The following is a 24,402-nucleotide window of genomic DNA, read 5'->3' on the forward strand; positions in this document are numbered from 1 at the left end:
CTCCATGTTGGTCAGGCCAGTCTTGAACTCCCAACCTCAGGTGATCCACCTGCCTCGGCCTCCCAAAGTGCTGGGATTACAGGCATGAGCCACTGCGCCCGGCCTCCCATTAATTTTATAAGAGGGGATTTCTGGCCAGGTGCAGTGGCCCATGTCTGTAATCCCAGCATTTGGGGAGGCTGAGGTAGACAGATCACCTGAGCCCAAGAGTTGGAGACCAGCCTGGGCAACATCACGAAATCCCATCTCTACAAAAAATTAAAATTAGCCAGGTGTGGTGGATGTGCCTGCAGCTCCAGCTACTCAGGAAGCTGAGGTGTTTGGATCACTTGAGCCTGGGAAGGTGAGGCTGCAGTGATCCGTGACTGCACCACGGCACTCCAACCTGGGTGACACAGCAAGACTGTCTCAGAAAGAAGGAAGGGGAGGATTTCTATTCAAATTTGGAGCTGTCCAAGCTTGTGGCATTTTATATAGGAATGTCTTCATATTGTCATTTAGTCTCATCACAAACCTCTGATAGACCATATGGTTGCATATAATTTAATTAAGATAGGAAATAAAATAACAGGGGGTGATTTTCAGTCTTGGGGATAGTCATGGAAATAATTTAATGAATGTTTTGTTCTGACCCATTTTAGAACCCTAGCGTTCATCTCCTTTCTAAAGGGTATGACCATAATAGCTACATGCTTAACTGAGTTAAAAACGTAATAGGTTAAAGTGATTAAGCCTTATGCTTAATGAGTTAATGGGGTGTGAGGAGAATGCCTCTTCCTCACTCCTGAAATTTCCCTCCATGTGAGGGGCCTCTATTTGGTGCAAAGCACCAGAACTCTTTCCCTGCTTCACTTGCCCCTTCGATGATAAGGAGAGATCTTGCTGGTGATTTGGGAGAGGAATTGGGCAAGTATAACTCCATCTGTGTCTCTCTCTGTCTTGAGAGCCAGTGAAGCCAACAGGGAGTGTGATTTCTTTGCTACAAGAGGCCTGCCTCCATGTGAGTAGACCTACAGTTTTCCAGAACTGCCTGCTGCTGAGTTGGTTAAGTCTAATTCCAGGGCTCGATATTATGAAGCCCACTTTCATGAAGATATAAGCCATGTCTTCCAACATTGGCTTTATCAATCCATGTGATTAGATATGGGCGGATGCTGGGGTGGGCAAGTGGTACTATTCATTAGTCTTCCTCAAACCCCAGCACCCCTCCGAAGAAAGCAATCTTTTCTTATTTATCCCTGTATCACCACAACATGATATGTTTGCAATAAATGTTTATTGCATGGAATGTAATTGAGACAACTTTACTTTTCTGTCCTTGGCCAAGGGGGATGAACTAATTGATCCCTAACATGTCTCTCAGTGTAAATATCCTCTGACACCTTTAAGCTGTCTCAGGTATAAATTATGAATACTTTCTAAAAGATTTTTGAAGAACTCTTCCTTGGGATTCAACATTTTCACTTTGGGAATTTAGTGATACGCCACACATTGTTACCAGATAGCTACAGAAGAATAAAGTCCCAGGAGGAATCCACTCTGGAACTTGAGGATTCTGTTGTCTTCGTATTGGTATACAAATTCCAAACATTCTTCAAATGTTCTATAAACAAAACCTAAGAGAGAGGAATGGGTGAGAGTTGTTGGTAGGTGTGGGTGATCATCTTTCTAGCCTAGTCGCTCTCAGTTGAATTGCCCACTGCAGGGAGAGTAGCCTCTGATTATTGTATGAATCCAAAGCGTCCCGTGGATTGCAACAACCTCATGACTGGATTGCCGTGCGTTTGCTGAGTCCGAGCTATTGGGGAGTGTTATGGATATATACTACAGTTCCACAGTACGAATCAGGCAGGTGTGGGGCTTAAACTAATCCTTCCTGGCCTTAATGCAGTCTAGGACTTCTCTGTCTCCCCACACATGCTTCCTTTGTTGGTGGCAATGTCTGCATCCCCTTTCAAGATCACGTGTGGGGAAAGCAATTCCCAGATTGGTTCCTGTGGTTTAGTGTGTACACTTCAAGTGACCTACTTGGTGTCACTTGAAGGTTATCAGGAAAGAACTTATTTTCCAAATCACCAATAGCTACCAGCCTGGAACTCTCACCTCAAGCAATCTAGTCCTTCATTCTAAAGCATGAAGTCTCTAAGTACATCCTGCTAAAAGTTAAAAACCCCTAGTAAGAGGCACATAGTAAGACAGTCAGCCACTATCACTTAGGTGCAAATTGATCTGACAGTTTAACTGGCAGCTCATATCCATCAGGTTCCTTCAGACTTAATTCTCCTTGTTGCCGTGCCTTTACAGTTTCGGCACCTGCTAGACAGTGCTTCAGCTCACACCACCAGCCTCTCTCCATCCCTGCCCTGTAAGTCCACCCAGCCAGAAACCTAATGGTCCCAAAGCCCCAACCTGAGAGCTGCCACACCACACCAGCACAGGTGCCACACCCCCAAGTTCTTTTACATTCCAAACCCACACTTACCAGAATAAAGCAGGATGTCCAAGCAGATAAAATAGAAAAATGCCTTGCTTAAGACGTGTTCTTGTGTTTCAGAAAGCTCCCACAGCCGCCCCAGCACCTGGATCAATTGTGGGTATCTATAGAAAAGAAAAGGTAGTGGCCATTAAAAAGCAGTGGATATTGTAATCCCAGCACTTTGGGAGGCTGAAGCAGGTGGATCATGAGGTCAGGAGTTTGAGACCAGCCTGGCCAACATGGTGAAACCTTGTCTCTACTAAAAATACAAAAATTAGCTGGGCATGGTGGTGGGCGCCTGTAATCCCAGCTACTTGGGAGGCTGAGGCAGGAGAATCGCTTGAAACCGGAAGGCAGAAGTTGCAGTGAGCCAATATCATACCACTGCACTCCAGCCTGGGCAAAAGAGTGAAACTCCATCTCAGGAGGGGAAAAAAAAAAAAGCGGTGGATATAATGGACTTTGGGGACAGGGGGGAGGGGAGGAGGGAAGTGAGAAGTGAGGGATAAAAGACTGCATATTGGGTATGCGTACACTGCTCAGGTGACAGGTGCACTAAAATCTCAGAATTCACCTCCATAAAATTCATCTATGTAACCGAAAACCATTTGTACCCCGAAAGCCATTGAATGAAAAAAGCAGTAGATAGGATGAAGTTCAGTAAAGTCCCTTCCTGGTCTATTCTTGGTCCTTCTCAGTAATTTGGAAGCAAATATACCTCTTAAACAGACTTCAAACACACCCCTACCCAGGACTAAAACCTCAATCTCAAATTGGCTCTTTTTTCAAACTGTTCTTTCCTGGGTCCTCTATATCAGGGTGACCAGAGTCAGAACAAATTGACCTTGGCCTCTAGTCCTGGTTGCTATTCTCTGGCCATTTGCCTCCCTGGAAGACCTTTCCCTTTGTCCCCACCTGATAGTAGTGGAGGCCCGATTCCCACAGCTGGGATGACTGTCTGACTACCCTCTGATCACTGGCCAGAGCAACCAGATTAGAGATGATGCACGGCAAAGAATTCTGTTTAAAAAAAACAAGGCCTGGAGCAGTGGCTCATGCCTGTAATCCCAGCACTTTGGGAGGCTGAGATGACTTGAGGTCAGGAGTTCAAGACTAGCCTGGCCAACAGGGTGAAACCGCCTCTCTACTAAAAAATACAAAAATTATCTGGGTGTGGTGGCACGTGCCTATAATCCCAGCTATGTGGGAGATTGAGGCAGGAGAATTGCTTAAACCCGGAAGGCAGAGGTTGCAGTGAGCCGAGATCGCACTACTGCACTCCAGCCTGGGAGACAGAGCAAGACTCTGTCTGAAAAAAGAAAAAAGGACGACAATTATCAGTTACATCAAACTCTACTCCCTTCCCCACCCTACAACCAGGCTAAAGTTGAACCCAGAATATTCAATAATATGGCCTCCTCCCCCTAATTTTGGAAAATGCTTTAAGGTAAATACCTGCTATTCAGAAGGAGACATCTGCTAAGTCTACAGAGGGACAGATAGTGTTGGTTGGTATTCTGGAGCAGTGCCCACATCTGAAGGGCTCGGGAGCCTGGGAAGAAAACAATTCCAGTATACTGTGGGGCATTCCTTGTATCCTCATGTCCCATCTTGCCCAGCCAGCCCTTACCTAACTCAATGGCCAAGTCCAGGTGTCCCATTATGAACTTGTTGAAGACCAGTGTCTCGGCCACGTATGCCACGATTTCAATGCCCTCGCCTTTCAGGGGGAGGTTGAAGATCTGCTCCATGGCCATGACTTCATATTGGAACCACACACCTTGGTAACCAGCCAGGTGGTGGTATAGCGAATAGTCTAGGTAAGCCTTAATGATCTGAAATGGCAGAGTGGAGGAAGACTGAGGTAGAATGCAAAGCAGAAAGCTCAGGAACATCACTCAATGTCTGCCAGTAAACGTTTGTTTATTAAGCTTGGGAATAGAGCTGGACATTTGGCCAAAGCCATGGGCTTAGATACAGAAATCATATTGGGTTTCTGCTACCTGTTTATTGAGTCATTCAGGATAAGCTTGATGTCCCCTTGCCCATGTAGTCCTTAAATGAAATAGAAACATTTTAATTTCTATGAAAAATAAAAGCAATAGCTTACATATTAGATGTATAATTGCAGAGCAAAAAGTCTGCAAGGATACACTCCAAAGTGTAAACAATTGTTACCTATTTGTTGGGGGTGGGAGGAGAGATTTTACTTTATGCACCTCTGTGATGTTTGTTATAACAAGCATGTATAACTTTTGTAATTTAACAAAAAAGAAAGAAAGGTTGGTTTGGTTTGTTTGGATTTTTTTTTTTTTTTTAAATAAGGACTAGGTGTTTTTTTGTTTTTTTTTTTGTTTTTTGAGATGGAGTCTGGCTCTGTCACCTAGGCTGGGGTGCAGTGGCCAGATCTCAGCTCACTGCAAGTTCCGCCTCCTGGGTTTATGCCATTCTCCTGCCTCAGCCTCCCGAGTAGCTGGAACTACAGGCGCCCGCCCCCTCGCCCAGCTAGTTTTTTGTATTTTTTAGTAGAGACGAGGTTTCACCGTGTTAGCCAGGATGGTCTCGATCTCCTGAATTTGTGATCCGCCCATCTTGGCCTCCCAAAGTGCTGGGATTACAGGCTTGAGCCACCGCGCCCGGCCAAGGACTAGTTTTAAACCTAATTTGGAGGTCAGGTGCAGTGGCTCACATCTATAATCCCAGCACTTCAGGAGGCTGAGGCAGGAGGATTGCTTGAGCTCAGGAGTTCCAGATGAGCCTGGGCACAAAGCGAGACCCTGTTTCAACAACAACAAAAACTAGCCAGGCATGGTGGCACATGCCTGTAGTCCTACCTACTCAGGAGGCTGAGACGGGAGGTCACTTGAGCACAGGAGTTTGAGCCCAGCCTGGGCAATATAGTGAGACTCGATCTCTACAAAAGATTAAAAAAAAAAAAAAAAAAAGCCAGCATGATGACACAAGCCTGTAATCCTAGCTACTCAGGAAACTGAGGTGTTTGGGAGGATCACTTGAGCAGGGGAGGTTGAGGCTGCAGTGAGCCATGATCATGCCACTGCACTCCAGCCTGGGTGACTGAGTGAGACCCTTCTCAAAAACAAACAAACAAACAAATCTAATTTGGAGATTTAAGAGAAACTGGTGAGAGAATAGTGAGGAGAAAAGAGTTCCTTCTAAAGAAGCAGTTTTATTATATATACAAAAACAAAAGAATACACATAAACTACTTTGAAAAATACAAACAGGAAAAATATAGTATCTCTAGTGGTGGGCGTATTGGGGTAGGGGAAGTATTTTAGAGTAGAGGCTTTTTTCTTGGAATTCCTCAGATGGGACAAAATAAGCAGCCTACAAATTCTGTGTTATAGGCAGGTCCCTGGATACTTAAACCATAGTCAGTCTTAGAGAATTCCTTTCTTCCTGGTTTGGAACATGCTCCAGAAAATGCTACCAGAAGGTAAGGATAGCCAGAAATGGTGGTGGGGGAGAGAGAATTGTTGGGTATGAGAAATCCAAGGCTGTAATAAAGGACAGCCTTGGATTTGGACCACGAGAATGGAAGCCCAACTGCTTCACTTTACAGAGCAAATATAAAGCTCCGTGTTTCTGCAGCTTGCCAGTGGTCACACTGCAGATAGGTGGAGTCCTGGAAACCACCCTCTGGCTCTCCGTCTGGGTCTTTCCATTCTCCTATGCTGAGTCCCTCACCTGCTTTTGAGCACTGAGGCGAGTGCTTCTCTGCTTTCAATCCCAGTCACCTTGACGACAAATGTCTTGGTTCACATTCCAACCTGACTTTTTATTTTCCCCACCCCAACTCTACCAGAGTTCTTAGGATATAGCTCCAAGTGTGAAGAAGTATTTCGGTCAATATAAATTGCTTGAGCAACTGCAACTGTTCTAGAAACTTAGGATATGAACATGACAGCTGAAGAGGTCCTTATTTCGTGGGATTTACACACTAGTAAGGGAGAGAGACAAAGAACCAATGCAGGAGCAAACAAGAAATTGTCAAATGGTAATAATACCTATTAAAACAGAGTGAGACAAGTTAGAAAGTGAATGGGTGGCCATGACCCGTTCCCTCCAGGCAGAGGGAACATCCAGTGACAGATGGGATTAAATTTCTGGTTTGAGGAACCAAAAGAGGACCAATATGGCTGGGCTTGTGGCTCCTTCATGGCCTACGGAGCTAGAATAGGATGGGAAATAGGCAGGGGTCAATCTTGATGGGCTTTATAAATACTTCTGTATTCTAGAAGAGCCAGCCTAAGTTCACCAAAAGGAACTAATGTAGAGGACAGACTCCAGGTTAGGAATCTAAGCTCCTCCATTTTCAGTGCTACTTGACCCCTTCCCTTAATTCTTGACAATGAATGACTCCAGGAGGAAGAAACCCAGACTTAATGTACTTTCATAAAGGAGCAAGGTCACTCTCATTAGATGAGTTCGATTTAGCTTAATAATTTCTTGATCATGTCTCCTGATACCTTCTTCATCCAGTCAAAGGCTTCCTTGGTTATGACCTAGACTAGTGGTTCTCCCAATTCATCCTGGGAGCCCTAGGGATCCCTGACACCTTTTCAGAGAACACATGAGGTCAAAGCTAGTTCCATAATATCCAGACATTAAAATTTTTATTTTTATTTTTATTTTTAAAGTCTCACTCTTGTCATCCAGGCTGGAGTGCAATGGCACGATCTTGGCTCACTGCAACCTCCGCCTCCTGGGTTCAAGCAATTCTCCTGCCTCGGCCTCCCGAGTAGCTGGGATTACAGGCACCCACCACCACACTCGGCTAATTTTTGTATTTTTAGTAGAAATGGGGTTCACCATGTTGGCCAGGCTAGTCTTGAACTCCTGACCTCACGTGATCCGCCCACCTCAGCCTCCCAAAGTGCTGGGATTACAGGCATGAGCCACCGTGCCCGGCTAATATCCAGACATTATTTGTGACAGGAAAAATAGTGAAAGACCTTGTAATAGGCAAAAATACAAACTTAATGGGGGTCCTACCTAGCTTACTAATCAAAGTCATCTCTATTTTTCTTTGGACTATCTTACAACTACGTTGCAGAAAACTGATAATAATGTAAGTGATATAATTTGTTTTTCATAGAAATGTAAATATTCAGTGGAATACAAGCAATTATTACACCGTTACTAGGTAAGTTTTGTATCCATTGGTAAATTGTATTCTCCTTGGAACTACTTGGTTCCAATCTTACTAATTTTGATTGAGTCAACTCAGTGAGTTAAATAAAATCTTTGATGTGTACTTTCCATATCTGTTATGACTTATAATTCTATATTTTTAGAAAAGAATTACCCTTTAACATTTCTCTCTTTCACCCTCATTCTCTCATGAATATATACTGGAGTCTTTCAGAGGCAACATTTGTGATATTGCAACAGTGAAAGCAGAAGCAGATGTGAGAATCTAGTTGTCTTCTATGAAGCCAGACATTAAAATATTGTCAAAACTTTAATACAATGCCACATTTCCCATTTTTTGTTTGAGGAACACAGTTTTAAAAAATGAAAATGGTAATTATGTTAATATGTAATAAGCTTATCTTTATTTTAAAATAATATTGTAGGCCAGGTGCAGTGCTTCATGCCTCTAATCCCAGCACTTTGGAAGGCCAGTGTGAGTGGATCACTTGAGGCCAAGAGTTCAAGACCAGCCTGGCCAACATGGTGAAACCCCGTCTCTAGTAAAAATACAAAAATTAGCTGGGTGCGGTGCCGCCCCAGCTACTCCGGAGGCTGAGGCAAGAGACTGTCTTGAAACCGGGAAGTGGAGTTGCGGTGAGCCCAGATCGTGCCACTGCACTGCAGCCTGGGCGACACAGCGAGATGCCATCTCAAGAAAAACAGCAAAAAAAAGCCGAGATCGTGCCACTGCACTCCAGCCTGGGCGACACAGCGAGATGCCATCTCAAGAAAAACAGCAAAAAAAAGCCGAGATCGTGCCACTGCACTCCAGCCTGGGCGACACAGCGAGATGCCATCTCAAGAAAAACAGCAAAAAAAAAAAAATAATAATAATATTTTCGAATTTTCTTGGGTTTTGTTTCTTATATGATATTAATAGATTCAACCCATATAAATAAAAGCTATTTGGGATCTTCAGTAATTTTTAAGAGTGTGAAGTGATCTTGGAGCCAAAGTGTTTGAGAACTGCTGGCCTTGTCAAAACAAGCCAGTCAGAAAGCCTTCTATTATTATATCCTCAGAATTTTGAATCCTAATTGGCTTTCACTAGGCTTTTCTTCCCAAATGAAATTCAGAAACTTAAAGGAGCAGCTACAAAAACCCCCTACCTGGAAATGATTTTGAGTTTCCAGTGCAGTATTCATTTGCATCATAACTGCCAGCTGGGCATAATACTTCCAGTGAAAAAAATAACCGTAGCTATAGATGCGCCACAGCAAGGAGAGGCAGACAGTTTGCCGGTAAAGTTGTGCCAGCCTCTTCTTCCTATTGGATAAAGTCAACACAAATGGAACATAAGAGGTATCATTATTACCATGCTTTAGGGGAACACAGGTACACAGTGTCCTTACTATGGGCCTGGGAATCAAAACTGACTTGAATTTGAGGCCTGTCTCCATGACTGACAAACAAGCACATTAATTTTTATGGAGCACATTTTCTCCATTGTGAAATGGGAATCATAATACCTACTTTATAATGATTAAGATAATTTATGTAAAGTGTCTGTCCTGTGTCGGGTAATTGCTAAATGAAGCTATTTAAAAAGCCCATTGGTATTATTCATCACATTTGATTCTGATGACAATCCTGTAACAAAAGAGTGGAATAACTGACTCCATTTTACATATGAGGAAGGTGAGACTCAGGTTAAGTAATTAAGGCAAAGACACACAGCTGGAATGTGGTGGTGCCAGGATTCAAACTCCATCTACCTCCAGCCCAAAAGCCCAGTGTATTATTTTCTCCATTGCACACTGCTTTCAGGAACTAGTTCTCAGCTCAACACAGGTGGGTGTCAGGCCTCTGAGCCCAAGCCAAGCCATCGCATCCTCTGTGACTTGCAGGTATACGCCCAGATGGCCTGAAGTAACTGAAGAATCACAAAAAAGTGCAAATGCCCTGCCTCGCCTTAACTGATGACATTCCACCACAAAAGAAGTGAAAATGGCCGGTCCTTGCCTTAACTGATGACATTCCACCACAAAAGAAGTGAAAATGGCCGGTCCTTGCCTTAACTGATGACACTACCTGGTGAAAGTCCTTTTCCTGGCTCATCCTGCCTCAAAAAGCTCCCCCACTGAGCACCTTGTGACTCCCACTCCTGCCCGCCAGAGAACAACCCCCCTTTGACTGTAATTTTCCTTTACCTACCCGAATCCTATAAAACGGCCCCACCCTTATCTCCCTTTGCTGACTCTCTTTTCGGACTCAGCCCACCTGCACCCAGGTGATTAAAAAGCTTTATTGCTCACACAAAGCCTGTTTGGTGGTCTCTTCACATGGATGCACATGACAGTGGGAAAGGAAAACAAAAACTCAGGATCCCAATTCACTATGCCAAAAGGAAAAAATTAAGCTGAAAGCTGAGTCATGCAAGAAGTCGCCTTTCCTTTTGTTCGTTAGCAGACAGCTCCAGATAAAAAGTTAAGTACCTGCACAGGCAGCTACTCTATGTCCGCCTTATCCTGCTTTAGGTGCCTATTTACTGAGTGTGAGACAATACATAATTGACTATTCCCCTGGCTGCTCCTTTTCTCTTGCAACATGTGGATTATCATGCCCTCCCTCATTTTCCTCCAGCCCACTTTTTCCCTTTAAATACTGCAGTCTCAAACAAGGACTGTTTCTGTGGTTTTGTGTTTTTTTTCTTCTGGGCATGTCCTTAACTTTGGCAAAATAAACTTACAAATTGATTGAGATTTGTCTCGGGTACTTCCCCCCACACCCCCAACTGGCCAGAGCCTCCAGTACAATGCTGAATAGAAATAGTAATAATGGGCATTCTTTTTTTTTATTTCTTTTTTATTATACTTTAAGTTCTAGGGTACATGTGCACAACGTGCAGGTTTCTTACATATGTATACATGTGCCATGTTGGTGTGCTGCACCCATTAACTCGTCATTTACATTAGGTATATCTCCTAATGCTATCCCTTCCCCCTCCCCTCAGGTACTTTTTAGTTTACAAAAAAAAAAAAAGAGGATTTTTGTTTTGTTTCGTTTTGAGATAGAGTCTCACTCTGTTGTCCAGGTTGGAGTGCAGTGGCATGATCCCAGCTTACTGCAACCTCTGCTTCCCAGGTTCAAGCGATTTTCTTGCCTCAGCTTCCCTAGTAAGTAGTTGGGATTACAGGCACATGCCACCAGGCCTGGCTAACTCTTCTGTGTTTTCAGTAGAGATGGGGTTTCGCCATGTTGGCCAGGCTGGTCCTGAACCCCCGACCTCAGGTGATCTGCCTGCCTCAGCCTCCCAAAGTGCTGGCATAGCAAGCATGAGCCACTGCGCCCAGCCAAAAAATGAGTATTGTTACCAATTGCATTTGTGAAAGGAAAATATCTTGGCCCCCAAAATCACTAGGGAAAACTCAAGCTGGAAACTGCTTAGGGCAAACCTGCCTCCCGTTCTATTCAAAGTCACTCTTCCGCTCACTGAGAGAGATGCATATCTGATTTGCCTCCTTTGGAAAGGCTAATCGGAAACTCATAAGAATGTAACCATTTGTGTCTCACCTATCTGTGACCTGGAAGCTCCCTCCTGACTTCCTGCCTTTGCTTCAAGTTGTCCCGCCTTTGCAGATCGAACCAATGTATGTTGGTTCTTATATATGTTGATTGATGTCTCATGTCTCCCTAAATGTATAAAACCAAGCTGTGCCCTGACCACCTTGGGCACATGTTGTCAGGACCTCCTGAGGTTGTGTCACAGGCGTGTCCTCAACCCTGGCAAAATAAGCTTTCAAAATTATGATGTGGAAATGATTTTTTTTTAAAGGTTCTAAGGAAACATGGACAGGGTAAAATCTCTCTCTCTCTCTGTTTTTTTTTTTTTTTGAGATGGAGTCTCGCTCTGTCGCACAGGCTGGAGTGCAGTGGTGCGATCTCGGCTCACTGCAACCTCTACCTCCCTGGTTCGAGCAATGCCCCTGCCTCAGCCTCCCAAATAGCTGGAATTACAGGTGCACGCCATCACACTCGGCTAATTTATTTTTTAGTAGAGACAGGTTTCACCATGTTGACCAGACTGGTCTCAAACTCCTGACCTCAGGCAATCCGACCACCTCAGCCTCCCTAAGTGTTGGTATTACAGGCGTGAGCCACAACACCTAGCCCTGGGTAAAATCTCTTATAGGGCATTCATGAGGGTCATGGACACTCTGACATTAAATGTTGTTCCATGTTATACTCATTTTTGAGATGAGAACCTTTTGACCTGCGGATACTTTAAGCCGACAACTCCTCAGTTTTTTCTTCTTCAACACTTTTCTACCTTTTCCCTTTGTGCAGGTACTTCTTACTCCTTTTATAAAATGTGAAATGTGTGAATTACCTGTTTTAGCAGATGAAAATACAGGATGCCCAGTTAAATTTGAATTTTAAAACTAATAATTTTTATGGAACGCATATGTCCTTAATATTTCATATGATAGATGTATACTAAAAAAAGTATTCACTGTTTATCTGAAATTCAAACTGAGGCATCCTGCAGCCCTATGTGTAATGCAAAGACCACTGCCTTCTCAGAGAGATCTCTGCTGAACACCTCCCACCCCTTCCTCCTGGGGTTTCCAGGAACAGCCAGGTAGTTGCAGGAGCCCACCTCCAGCGTGCACAGGAACTCAGCTCCATTACGTTTCCTTTTCACCTCAGGATTCCCTACATTTAAAGGAACACGTTTGGAAGCTGGGGAAGGCAGTTTTTGATGGGGTTGCAAAAGAGTTGTGGTAACTTGCTTATAGGAATAGATGTTTGTATCTTAGGCAGAACCTATAGTAATATAGCTGCTGAGCTCTCCCAAGATGGAAGAGGTGTCCTCTGTTAGCTCTCCAGGTACCCAACAAGGTGCCATCTCCTTTGGTATGAATTGCTAGATAGGTGGAATATTTCTGAATAATTCAAGCATACGCACAGCAAACAAGAGTATAATGAGCGAAATGCGCTCAACACCTGCCTTCAACAACTAGCAACATGCTTATTTCATCGACCTCTCCACTCACTATTTCTCCCCACTCACTATTATTATTGTTATCTTATAGGTAGAATTTATATATATTGAAATGCCCAAATCTTAACAGTACAATTTTGACCAACAGCTACCCCCATGTAACCCACGTTGCTGTTGAGATTCACAGATGGGTGGGAGTTTTGTCCTTTGGCAAACGTCTTCAGGGCTTGCTATTTTTCTTTTGGGGGGCAAAACCCAGTCTCTTAGCATCTAATGGAAGAGGGCTTGTGACTGAGGTCCCAGGAGCGGTGGTGCAGGTTCCATCCAATGAGAACACGGATCACCAAGGGGGTTAAAGGGCTAGATGAGTTGGGAGGGACCCTAGAACTCGCCTTACAATGAGGTCCCTTATGTTTGTGTCATCAAGATTCCCTTTTGCAAAAACTGCCCTTAAAGTACTTTGTGGTAACCCTGGTCTGGAAGCATCTCCCACACTCGCCCCCTCCCCAGTGAATGGTCAGAGACAGACAGGAGTCCTTGTACCCTCCCCCCACCAGGCCAGGCTTTGGGGGCTGACTTGGATTATGTGTAGGGCTCTAAGGGGAGTGAGACTAAACAGTCTGCTCACCCCAGCTCATTCCCTTACCCTGGAGGTGGGCTGTCTTGGGCCTGCTGATTCACATAATGAAAGTGTCTGTTTTTCTCAATACGGATATGGAGAAACAAGGAGATTAAGTTGTAAGGAAAGATTCGGTTGAGGAGCTTCAGTGCCTTCCTGAGCATTTTCTTGGCAAGTGCTATCTGGCCCATATTGAAACAGACCTACAGGGAGGCAGGAGGAAAGACAGGAAAAGAGGAAAAGTGATTATTCTAACTTAATCAGTAGGTCCCCACAATCCATATTTTGGGGATTGTTATCAAAAAGGTAATTTATGGACCAGAAACGAAATCTTCCTGTGCCTGGCATAATAGAAAATATCTATTGGATATATGCATGAAGCATGGTTGAATGACTAGGATTTAGCATCTTAGTTGTGCATTGTCTACCCCTGGGACAATGTTTACCCATTCGGGTCCATTTTTAGAGACTGTAACAAAAATATTTCATAAAGGTGTCAACCTGGGCTGGGCACAGTGGCTCACGCCTATCATCCCAGCACTTTGGGAGGTCACAGCAGGTGGATCACTTGAGGTCAGGAGTTTGAGACCAGCCTAGCCAACATGGTGAAACCCCATCTCTACTAAAATACAAAAATTAGTTGGGTGTGGTGGCACATGCACATGCCTGTAATCCCAGCTACTCTGGAGGCTGAGGCAGGAGAATCACTTGAACCCAGGAGGCGGAAGCTGCAGAGAGCCGAGATTGCGCCACTGTATTCCAGGCTGGGCAACAGAGCAAGACTCCCTCTCAAAACAAACAAACAAACAAAAAAAAAGATGTCAACCTGGAAGACAGGGAAGATCTTGCTGGTAAGCCATGGTGAGGAGGCTGGAGCCCAGGAATTTGAGTTTCTAGAGTCTTGGCTAGAAGTCTGTGGCAAGAGATGGGAGGAGGGTGTAAAAAGTATAGGGATGACTTCTACTTCTGTGGAAAGGCCTAAGATATATAACAGATTAATTCAAGTCTTTAATGGTTTCTTACCTCACCTTTGAGGCTGTAAAAGGTGGCAGACTCAAATGTCTGGCTCCAAGATTTGTCCTTCTCGAGAGTTTTTAGCAACTTCTCTCCTTCATTTAAATACATATACGCCTGTAACCAGCCCAAGGGGTAGAAAAGTGTTGATTTAGCAGGGATTGAGCCCACAGAAGGGCCATTGCCCCAGACTCTACTGAAGGAAGAGATGCAGGAGCCATTTCAGTGACCACCTCCACTTCCATCCCCAGCTCCACTGATTAAAATGGGCTTCCAAATTCCAGACAGGAGCTGATGGGTAAAGATCTCACCTTCATGCTTACTTTTGTCTGCTGGATCACTCCATCAAGACAATGAATCTGGAAATCACCTTTCCTCATGCTATCATCTAGGTTGCCTTACCTGAAGTTTCCCTCAAACCAATTTCTTCCCCTCAGTAAATCTATCCCCAACCTCCCTATTTCTAACCACACACCCACCTCCCTTGACCAGCATCCCCACATCTGTGAGAAGCTGGTCTTCAGCTTTGAAATGAATTATGAATCACCCCCATTTCCTTTGCCAGGGCCATTTTGGGAGGTGGATGAGGAAGGTAAGTCCCTGCACAACTCTCATCACTTCATCTTCACCTCCTAACATCATTAGGCAAATCTTAGCACATGTGCACATCAAGGTAAGATCAGACTTGAAGAACAAAATAAGGTGAGGCAATATCTCCCAGTCTCATGCATCTTGTTGGGTATGTGTGGGAGGCAAAAAAAAAAAAAAAAGGGAGACAAGATGAGTTGTCCCCCAGGGCTACCTAAGCCTCCTCCTCCTGGGACTCATTGGCTACATCCCCATCATCACCCCGAATATGTGCATGAAATATGCAGGAGACTTTCCTTCCTAACATAAATGCTTTCAAGGACAGGAACTTAGTGACATTTTTAATAGTTTAATTTTAGAATTTTATATAAATCTAAGGTAGGAGGGTTGATTAGGCTGCTGTGACCAGTAGCAACTGTAAATTGTGGAAGGTCTATGAAGCTCTTCCTGAAGCTGGCTGAAGTCAGATGAAGCAAGGGCCCAGGAAGACATTTCCTCAAGTGAGTTCATGGAAGGTTAGCCCAGCCAGCTGCTCCATGAAAAGAGATCTAAGAGCAAATAAGTTTGAGAAACACAGTATACTTCAGCCTAGCCTGGCCTTTACCCTTCTGTGTCCTCTGAACAGATTTATATGTATCTCAGTATATCAAAGGCCCTGAAATATCTACAGGAATCTATTTACCTGTATTCAGCTCAGTGATTTCCAACTTACTTAACAATGAATTCTGTTTATTTCATTATGTGTATCAAATCCCCTCATTTCTAGGGGCATATTGCCCTGGAACCTTATTTATAATTACCCTAGAGAAGCATTCACTGGTGCTTTGGTGGTCTAAGGGTATGTGCGATAATCCAGCACACATTACATGATGACGAAGGTGGGGAGAGCCTCTTTGGGGATCACAAGATTAAAACCAGAATTGGCTGGGCACAGTGGCTCATGCTTGTAATTCTAGCACTTTGGAAGGCCAAGGCGGGTGGATCCCTTGAGCTCAGGTGTTCAAGACCAGCCTGGGCAACATAGTGTAACCCCATCTCTACCAAGAACACAGAAAATCAGCCGGGCATGGTGGCACATGTCTGCGGTCCCAGCTACTCAGGAGGCTAAGGTGGGAGGATGGCTTGATCCCAGGAGGCAGAGAATGCACCACTACACTCCATCCTGGGTGACAAAGTGAGACTTCATTTCAAAAACAAAACAAAAAACCAGAATTGCACTCATCCAAAGACCTATAGGTATTTTGCACTCACAGGTATTTTAGGCTTAACAGAGGGTAAATGCCACTTGAGGAAGACTATGCTAAGAGTCCTCTCTGCATCATTTTGGGAATGAGATGTGCCCCCTTACCTCCCATACAGGTAGACAATTCATGGCAAGTTTCTAAAGGTGGCAATATTTTAAATAATTTACAATGCTAGTTGCAATGTATTCCAATTCTCTTTTCTCAATCTTAGATCATTTCCCTTCTAAGCAATGTGATTTTCAGTGGAAAGGGGTGCTGTCGGGAACATACAATGTGAAGTAATCAGAAAGCATGCTGGAGCTTCCCTTCTGGCTCTATGTTACATGAATTCTCTCTAGGGTGGAGGTGGTCTGGGTAGAAACAGCTTACCATGTAGTTATCATGCAAGATGAGATAAGCAGATGCAATTTCTAAGAAGTAATATAAGGCTTTGTTATTTTCTCCCAACGCCAGAAAATGGTGGGCCAGAGGCAAGACGACAATCTCTAGGATTTCTTCACACTGGCAAGATTCCAGAGGGATAATGTCTTCATCAGATGTCTTCATTTTTGTTAACACGTCGTCAAAGAAATTCAATATCTTTTCTCTTATTTTGTCAGGACTGTCCATATGCAGAAATAAATCATAGTAGCTTACACAGTATCACTTTTGATATTAAAATATCTTTAGGCCAGGCGCGGTGGCTCATGCCTGTAATTCCAGCACTTTGGGAGGCCGAGGCGGGTGGAACACCTGAGATCAGGAGTTCAAGACCAGCCTGGCCAACCTGGTGAAACCCCTCTACTAAAAATACAAAAATTAGGCCGGGCGCAGTGGCTCACGCCTGTAATCCCAGCACTTTGGGAAGGCCAAGACAAGCGGATCACGAGGTCAGGAGATCGAGACCATCCTGGCCAACACAGTGAAATCCCATCTCTACTAAAAATACAAAAAATTAGCCGGGCGTGGTAGCAGGCACCTGTAGTCCCAGCTACTCAGGAGGCTGAGGCAGGAGAATCACTTGAACCCGGGAGGTGGAGGTTGCAGTGAGCTGAGATTGTAGCACTGCACTCCAGCCTGGGCGAACAGAGCAAGACTCCGTCTCAAAATAAAATAAAATATCTTTAAAAACAAAAGAGCAGGATAATAAAACCTAGTGTGGATACTACTGACTAAATTCACCATGCATACCCCCCGAAGTTTCCCACTTGTATCTAAGAGGTCAAACGTACTGGCCAGACAAATGATTCTAATAGTGTTTTGAATTTAATGACAATTGTTTATGCTCTACTTCCTAAACAATGATATATGCCTCTACCTGGGATTTTCAGGAAATAATGCGGATGTCTCAGGAATCTCTGATTTGGACAGGATAAGATCTTCTTGAGCTAGAAAATAAACAAATGAGTTGTATGGGTCATTGAAATGTTCTCTGTAGTGGAGATATCTGCTGTCTACCCGAGACTTTTGTTCCCTTTATGGAATTGTTGCTGCCCAGCCAGAAACCACAATGCCCAGTCGCCATTGCGTCTTAGGTGAAGCCACATCATGAGTTCTCACAATAGAATTAGATCAGAAGTAATATATGTCACCTCTAGGCTGAGATGGTTAAGTGTCTTCTCTGCCTTCTCTTTCCACAAGAAAGCAAATAATTCTAAGAACCTGAAGGATAGCGAACCCACAAGTTGGGAGGAGCCTGGGTCCCTTTGCATGCAAAGCCTTTGGTTAATACTTGCATTGGATTATATCACGAGGTGGAAATAAATTATCACTCTCTTGTGTTAAGCCACAGAAATGTTGGGATTTGTGATAGCTAATAACATTATCCTAAGTAATTTATTCTGCAATAAAAACTATGAATTAAGCCTGAAGAAAGTGACATCAGTTTCCAATGGAGAAATATAGATAATGAAATGGAATACCCCAAAAGGTTAACTGAAGGGCAGAGAATCTTAAATTAAAAACCTCAGTCTAAGCAGAGTTGAATAGTTTAGAAAATTCCATAATGATCTTAAAACAGAAAACAAATGAGGCTTGTCTAGTCCAGTCATTTCTCCCTTCAGGCAGAAGAAAGAATCCCAGAGAGGGGAAGGAACTCGTCTCATATAACTGTTAGTGGTGGATGTAGGACTAGAACTTAGGTTTTCTGGCTCCTAGGCTAATGCATCACTCTATACATCTTATAGATGCAGTTTGAACATCTAAGAAGTTATCACCTTCTTCTGAAAGCCCCTCTGTGCCCTTGCCCCCATAGGTAAGTACCCCATAGATAAGTACCCCAACTCCTGTGTGCCCATCAACCCTGTGCAGACCTGTATCATAATCCTTATTGCACTGCATAGAGATTAATTTGGCCACCTCTTCTCCTAGATTACTATTTATTGATTCCTTAGTGACTAGCAGCTGAATATATTGAATTATGACCCTGTCCCCCTAGTTCTCTAAAACTGCTCTTGTTAAAGTTACCTGTGGCCACCATGCTGTCAAATCCAAAGGCTACATCTTTGTCTGCACTTGATTACCTCTCAGCAGCATTTAATACAAGCGACCACTCTCTCTTTTCACTCATTCTTTTAGCACACATTGCTTTGTGTGTTATAAGGGAATTGGTTGCCCACTTAATTGGCTTCTGTTCTTCTACCAACATTCTAAATGTTGGTAAACCTCAGTTTGGTCCTGGGCTCCATTCTCCATTCACAATTTCTCCCTAGGCAGTTTCATCTGCCCATGACTTTTAATTACATTCATATGCTAATGGATTTCCATTTTATAAATCTAAGCCTTGACATCTACTTTAACTACAGACCCATATATTCAAACACCACCTTGGCAACTGCCACTTGAATGTGTAATAGGTATTTCAAAATTAACATGATTCAAACAGAAACTCTTTAATCTCTCCTCCAGAAACTTATACCCACTTACAACTTTTCCTATCTTAGTAAGCATCACTGCCATATATCCCTTTTCTCAAGGCAAACACCTGCACAAGATCCTTGATTATTTTCTTTCTCTTACCCCCATCCCTACTCAGTCCATCAGAAAGTCCCATTGACCATACCCAAAAACATATCTGAATTCATCGTCTTCTGTCCATCTTCACTACAGCACCATCCTGGTCCACCACCAAAATTTTACCTGGACAACTGTATAAAACTAATCTCCCTTCTATTCCTATCCTTTTCAATCTTTTTCTGTAGAGAAGGCAGTACCATTTAAAAAGTATGATTCAGATCTCTGTGGCAGGAACTGCCGGTTTCCCATATCTATCTCCATTGTCCCTTTTCTCATTAGTAATAGAATTCAATGTTATTCAGGACAGCGAAATTCTTCAGCTTCCCTTGCAACTGGATATAGACATGTGACTAGGTTCCGATCAATGGGATGTAAGAGGAAATACTGGGTAGGACTTTTAGAAGATCCTTTAAAAGGGAGGGGACATCCTTTCATGTTTTGGCTTCTTTCTCCTTCTGGCATTAAATGTGCTGGCTGGAGCCTCAGCAGCTGTTTTGGACCAAGGTCCCTGATGATCATGAAGCCTCCATACTAGTCCCAGTGATGAGACAAGCCTTTTACATGAGAAATACATAAATATAATACATTTGATAATAAATAAATTTAAGCCACACTAGCTAGGTCCTTATCATATGCAGCCAATACTCATTCTAACTGATATATTTCTAATGTGTTCCAATTCACTTAGACTGAAATTTAGACTATTTATCAAAGTCTACAAGGCCCCTTGAAGATTTTATTGCTTAATCTCTTCATTGTCTGTCAGCTGCCATTAAAATTCAAATTTATGAGAATAGACATGTCTATCATTAATAATAAAATAAAAATTAATAATAAATGTCTATCATTTTTCACTACTATGGTCCAAATATCTAGGTCACTTCCTGGCACAGGGTAGATGCTTAATAAATGTTTGTTGCATACATGCACATTTGTTGAAAATAAGTCAATTAGTAAAATGAAAATGCTATTCCTCCTTCAACACTTTATGTTTAAAATTGTAATGGTGGCCAGGCACAGTGGCTCATCCCTATAATCCCAACACTTCAACACTTTGGGAGGCTGAGGTGGGAGGATCATTTGAGTCCAGGAGTTTGAGACCAGCTTGGGCAACATGGCAAGACCTGTCTACAAAAAAAACAAAAGAAGAAGAAGAAAAAATTAGTGGCATGTGGTGTTATGTGCCTGTAGTCCCACCTACTTGGGAGTCTGAGGTTGGAGGATGGCTTGAACCTGGAAGTTTGAGACTGCAGTAAGCCCAGATCATGCCACTACATTCCAGCCTGGGCAACAGAGCAAGACTCTGTCTCAAAATAAATAAATAAATAAATTGTAATGGTGATAGAATGGAATGCGAAGATTGGATAGATAAAGCAAACAGAGTCAGGGCGTACAAAGTATGCTCTTTGTCATTATGTCATTTATTGCTTGGGTGAATCATATTATTATTACTATTTTTTTTTTTGGATGGAGTTTCACTCTGTTGCCTAGTCTGGAGCGCAGTGGTGCAATCTTGGCTCACTGCAACCTCTGCCCCCTGAGTTCAAGTGATTCTCGTGCCTCAGCCTCCCTAGTAGCTGAGATTACAGGCCCGCACCAACACGCCTGGCTAATTTTATATTTTCTTTTCTTTTCTTTTCTTTTTTTTTTAATTGAGATGGAGTCTCATTCTGTCACCCAGGCTGGACTGCAGTGGCACGATATCAGCTCACTACAACTTCCGCCTCCCAGGTTCAAGTGATTCTCCTGCCTCAGCCTCCCAAGTAGCTGGGACTACAGGTGTGTGCCACCATGCCTGACTAATTTTTTGTATTTTTAGTGGAGATGGGGTTTCACCGTGTTAGCTAGGATGGTCTCGATCTCCTGACCTCGTGATCCCCCCACCTCGGCCTCCCAAAGTGCTGCGATTACAGGCATGAGCCACTGTGCCCAACCAGAATCATATTATTTTTGATTCTCATTTTTTTATTTACAAAGGAGATGCTATATTAGGAGTTTCCTACTACAAGGAGAATCTGTAAAAATCAAAAGAAAAAAGATACAAAATGCCTGTAGGTTCTCAAAAGAAAAGAGAAAAGCAAAGATATCACCTGCCCACCTTATGGTTTCAAATAACTAAAAATAAGACTTTAGGTTCAAGATGTCAGACTACCTCTTGGGTTTATCTTCTATCTCCTCAAGTTCAGGACATTTAGCTGACTAAGTGAGAATAAAATGATTTTTTTTTTTTTTTTTTGAGACAGGGCCTTGCTCTGTTGCTCAGGCTGGAGTGCAGTGGCACGATCATAGCTCGCTGCAGCCTCAACCTCCCTGGCTCAAGGGATCTTCCCACCTCACCCTGCTGAGTAGCTGGGGCTACAGGCGCCTGCCACCACACCCAGCTAATTTTTTGTATTTTTTATGGAGGGGGGTTTCATCGTGCTTCTCAGGCTGGTCTTGAACTCTCGAGCTCAAGCAATCCACCTGTCTCAGCCTCTCAAAATGCTGGGATTACAGGTGAGCCACGGTGCTTGGTAAGAATAAAATGATCTCTGAAAGTATAAATTCCACATGTATAGGATGGAAGGGCCACGCTCCTGTCTTAGGGTCACTTAGCTACCCGTCTGCCTAGAATAGTCTTCCTCAGCCACTCACACAGCAAAATCCCTCACTTCCTCTGTCTTTACATGAATCTTGCTCTGCAGTGAAGGCACCCAAATGACTCTGCGCTCCTTATCTTCCTTGTCCTACCCAACATTCTTTTTTTTTTTTTTTTTTGGAGACGGAGTCTCGCTCTGCCGCCCAGGCTGGAGTGCAGTGGCCGGATCTCAGCTCACTGCAAGCTCCGCCTCCCGGGTTTACGCCATTCTCCTGCCTCAGCCTCCCGTGTAGCTGGGACTACAGGCGCCCGCCACCTCGCCCAGCTAGTTTTTTGTATTTTTTTAGTAGAGACGGGGTTTCACCGTGTTAGCCAGGATGGTCTCGATCTCCTGACCTCATGATCCGCCCGTCTCGGCCTCCCAAAGTGCTGGGATTACAGGCTTGAGCCACCGTGCCCGGCCCTGTTATCCTCTTTGTACTCAAGTTTTCAGAGGACTAGAAATCTTCATAGTCCAGATCTTAAAGCTCTGAACTTACAGCCGGATTCCTGCCTTCCAAAAAGGGAGATGGACTAGTGTGAGTGCAGTTTCAACAACATGCTTGTTCCACTGTGCAAAGCTGCAACTTTCTCACTCTCTTGATTTCTACTTCATGCTGTGTCTATGAACTTCCTATCTTCTGGCAAGTATTACCTAAAAGTCCAACCCCACATTTGGGGGAGCTCAGGTATAATGAGCAGAGGATGAACTTAGTAATAGTATTAGACTGATGGCAGATTGAATAAAGCCTGTCACTCATTCTGTGGTATTGGGTAAGTTACTTAAGCTTCCAGAACCACAATTTAAAAAATCTACACAATGAAAATAACCCTCATCAACCTTAAAAGGTTAATACGAGGATCCACTGAGAATGCACATGAAATAGAGAACAAATGAGAAAAAAAATTTTATTTTTCACCTGCTATGTGCTAGGCACTTTAGATACATTTCTTCCTGATTTTTAATATCCTTATAATATAGGAGTCCTCTACTTGTAGCCTCTGATTTCCCAACCAGATTTAGCCATAATCACCAAGGTCCTCTGACTAGGGTAGACAGCCCGTTAGGAGCTCCCTGGCCACCATGAATGGGGGCTAGAATTGGTATTATAGCTCTATGTCTGACACCCATCATGCCCGCAGTGACTGAGTCTTTGGGTCCTTACATCCCTCAAATCCTCTGCTATGTTTTCTCAGATCACATAGCTGATTGGTGTTATTGGTTTGTAACTTTTTAAATTTGCTTCTCAGATGGTCTTGAATTCCTGCCCTGAAACCAAGCCCTCTTTTCTGGAGCCCTGACCTGCTTAGCCCTGGCTAATTCTCTCTCAATCATATTCTTGTCCCACTGGAACCTGTTTCAAACTAGACCAACAAAGCAATAATATTCTTATCTGCCAAGAAACACCATGTCATCACGTCAGATTGTACCCCCCTTTGGATTCCATCCTTTGGTGTGAATTAAGTGGGATATTTTAGTTTAAGTTCTGGTCACACCCCATTTTGCCAGAGCCCCTATCCCCAAATCATCCCTGACAGTTATAGTGAGATTGGTTCACTAGACTCAATACAGGTACATTCCCTTACTCTTCTCTTCACCATTGGCCTAGGCTGCTGAAGTCTCATCATTCTTTGTGCCCAAGCCGCTTATGGGACTTGAAGCCCTCAAGGTCCACACCCACTCCTTCTAGATCTTAGTCTCTAGATTTCCCAAGAACAGTTAGGATAATTTAAAAATGAGGTAGGTTACTTCCAAATCCATGAGACGTAGCCATCTTTTTAATGGCATCCATGTCTAAAGTGTTGAGCCGAATATTCACTGTGAAGTGATGATAGGGAATGAAGTCCTTGCTTCGGCAGTGGTCACACCTGTGGGCATCTTCTTCTAAAAAGCGGGCACATTTCAAGTGCATGGCTTTTCTCTGGTCCTTGAGCCACAGCTCGTAGGCTGTTTTCTGCATCATAGGGCTACAGAATCGAATCCTGTGGCACTCGATCACCTCATTCTCCAGGTCACGAAGCTCTTCCTCTTCACCGTGATCTGGAGAGAGCAAAAAGGGTTTTTCAGCCAGGCAGTGGGCAACAGATCAGCCCCTTCTACCTAACACAGGTCAATTATTTGATCTAGATGGGTCCTTAAGAGGAAGCTGAGTCACTCCAGGTGCTACTCACCCATCTCTTCACTGGGCTTCAGAGACAAGGAGCGATAGTGCACCTCAAATGAGGTATCGTTCTGTTTCAGGGCATTTTGAAGCTCCTTGCCATTCCGGAAACAATGAAAAATGTTAGATTCCACTAGGGTTGCCAGGACCTTGATCATCATCTTCATATTCCAACAGGGGAGAATCTCAAACAACAACTCGGTGGTGAAGGTCAGGCCAATGATGGCAGCACATCTCACCAGCATTTGGTGGGAAAGGCTCATGCTATCCAGCTGGATCAGAGAGATTTCTGCAGGTAGAAGATCACACAGTAGAAAACTAGTTATTTGTCTTTATCAAATATGCTGTATTTGATACAACCATCCTGCTCTACAGTTCTTATTGAAAGAAACTCAGTCAAGCTAAGTCAGAAGAAGTATTTGTTTAGTACCTAATTTGTGGATAACACTTGTGCTGAGAGTACTAAAGATGCAGGCTTATGGCCTGGAAAGACACATGGCACAATGACCTGACAAAATTAAGATCG

At 43.6% G+C, this 24,402-nt stretch overlaps 1 protein-coding gene across 4 annotated transcripts in view; it reads right to left on the minus strand.

The window, feature by feature from the left end:
* ADCY10 (adenylate cyclase 10 (soluble)) overlaps nucleotides 1-24,402 on the minus strand; it is a 98,152-nt gene that overhangs the window by 10,846 nt on the left and 62,904 nt on the right. For all 4 annotated transcript variants that reach the window (XM_011979918.1, XM_011979917.1, XM_011979916.1 and 1 more), the window contains 11 exons: nucleotides 23,887-24,165; nucleotides 23,465-23,755; nucleotides 17,401-17,470; nucleotides 16,473-16,704; nucleotides 14,281-14,388; nucleotides 13,285-13,460; nucleotides 8,803-8,959; nucleotides 4,107-4,311; nucleotides 3,932-4,028; nucleotides 2,483-2,598; nucleotides 1,499-1,616 (listed from right to left, as the gene is read on the minus strand). In XM_011979918.1, coding sequence (XP_011835308.1) covers nucleotides 1,499-1,616; nucleotides 2,483-2,598; nucleotides 3,932-4,028; nucleotides 4,107-4,311; nucleotides 8,803-8,959; nucleotides 13,285-13,460; nucleotides 14,281-14,388; nucleotides 16,473-16,704; nucleotides 17,401-17,470; nucleotides 23,465-23,755; nucleotides 23,887-24,165 — 1,849 coding nt within the window. The remainder of the gene's footprint in view (nucleotides 1-1,498; nucleotides 1,617-2,482; nucleotides 2,599-3,931; nucleotides 4,029-4,106; nucleotides 4,312-8,802; nucleotides 8,960-13,284; nucleotides 13,461-14,280; nucleotides 14,389-16,472; nucleotides 16,705-17,400; nucleotides 17,471-23,464; nucleotides 23,756-23,886; nucleotides 24,166-24,402) is intronic.

Source organism: Mandrillus leucophaeus, unplaced genomic scaffold (assembly GCF_000951045.1).
Source record: "Mandrillus leucophaeus isolate KB7577 unplaced genomic scaffold, Mleu.le_1.0 Scaffold207, whole genome shotgun sequence".
Lineage (NCBI taxonomy): Eukaryota > Metazoa > Chordata > Mammalia > Primates > Cercopithecidae > Mandrillus > Mandrillus leucophaeus.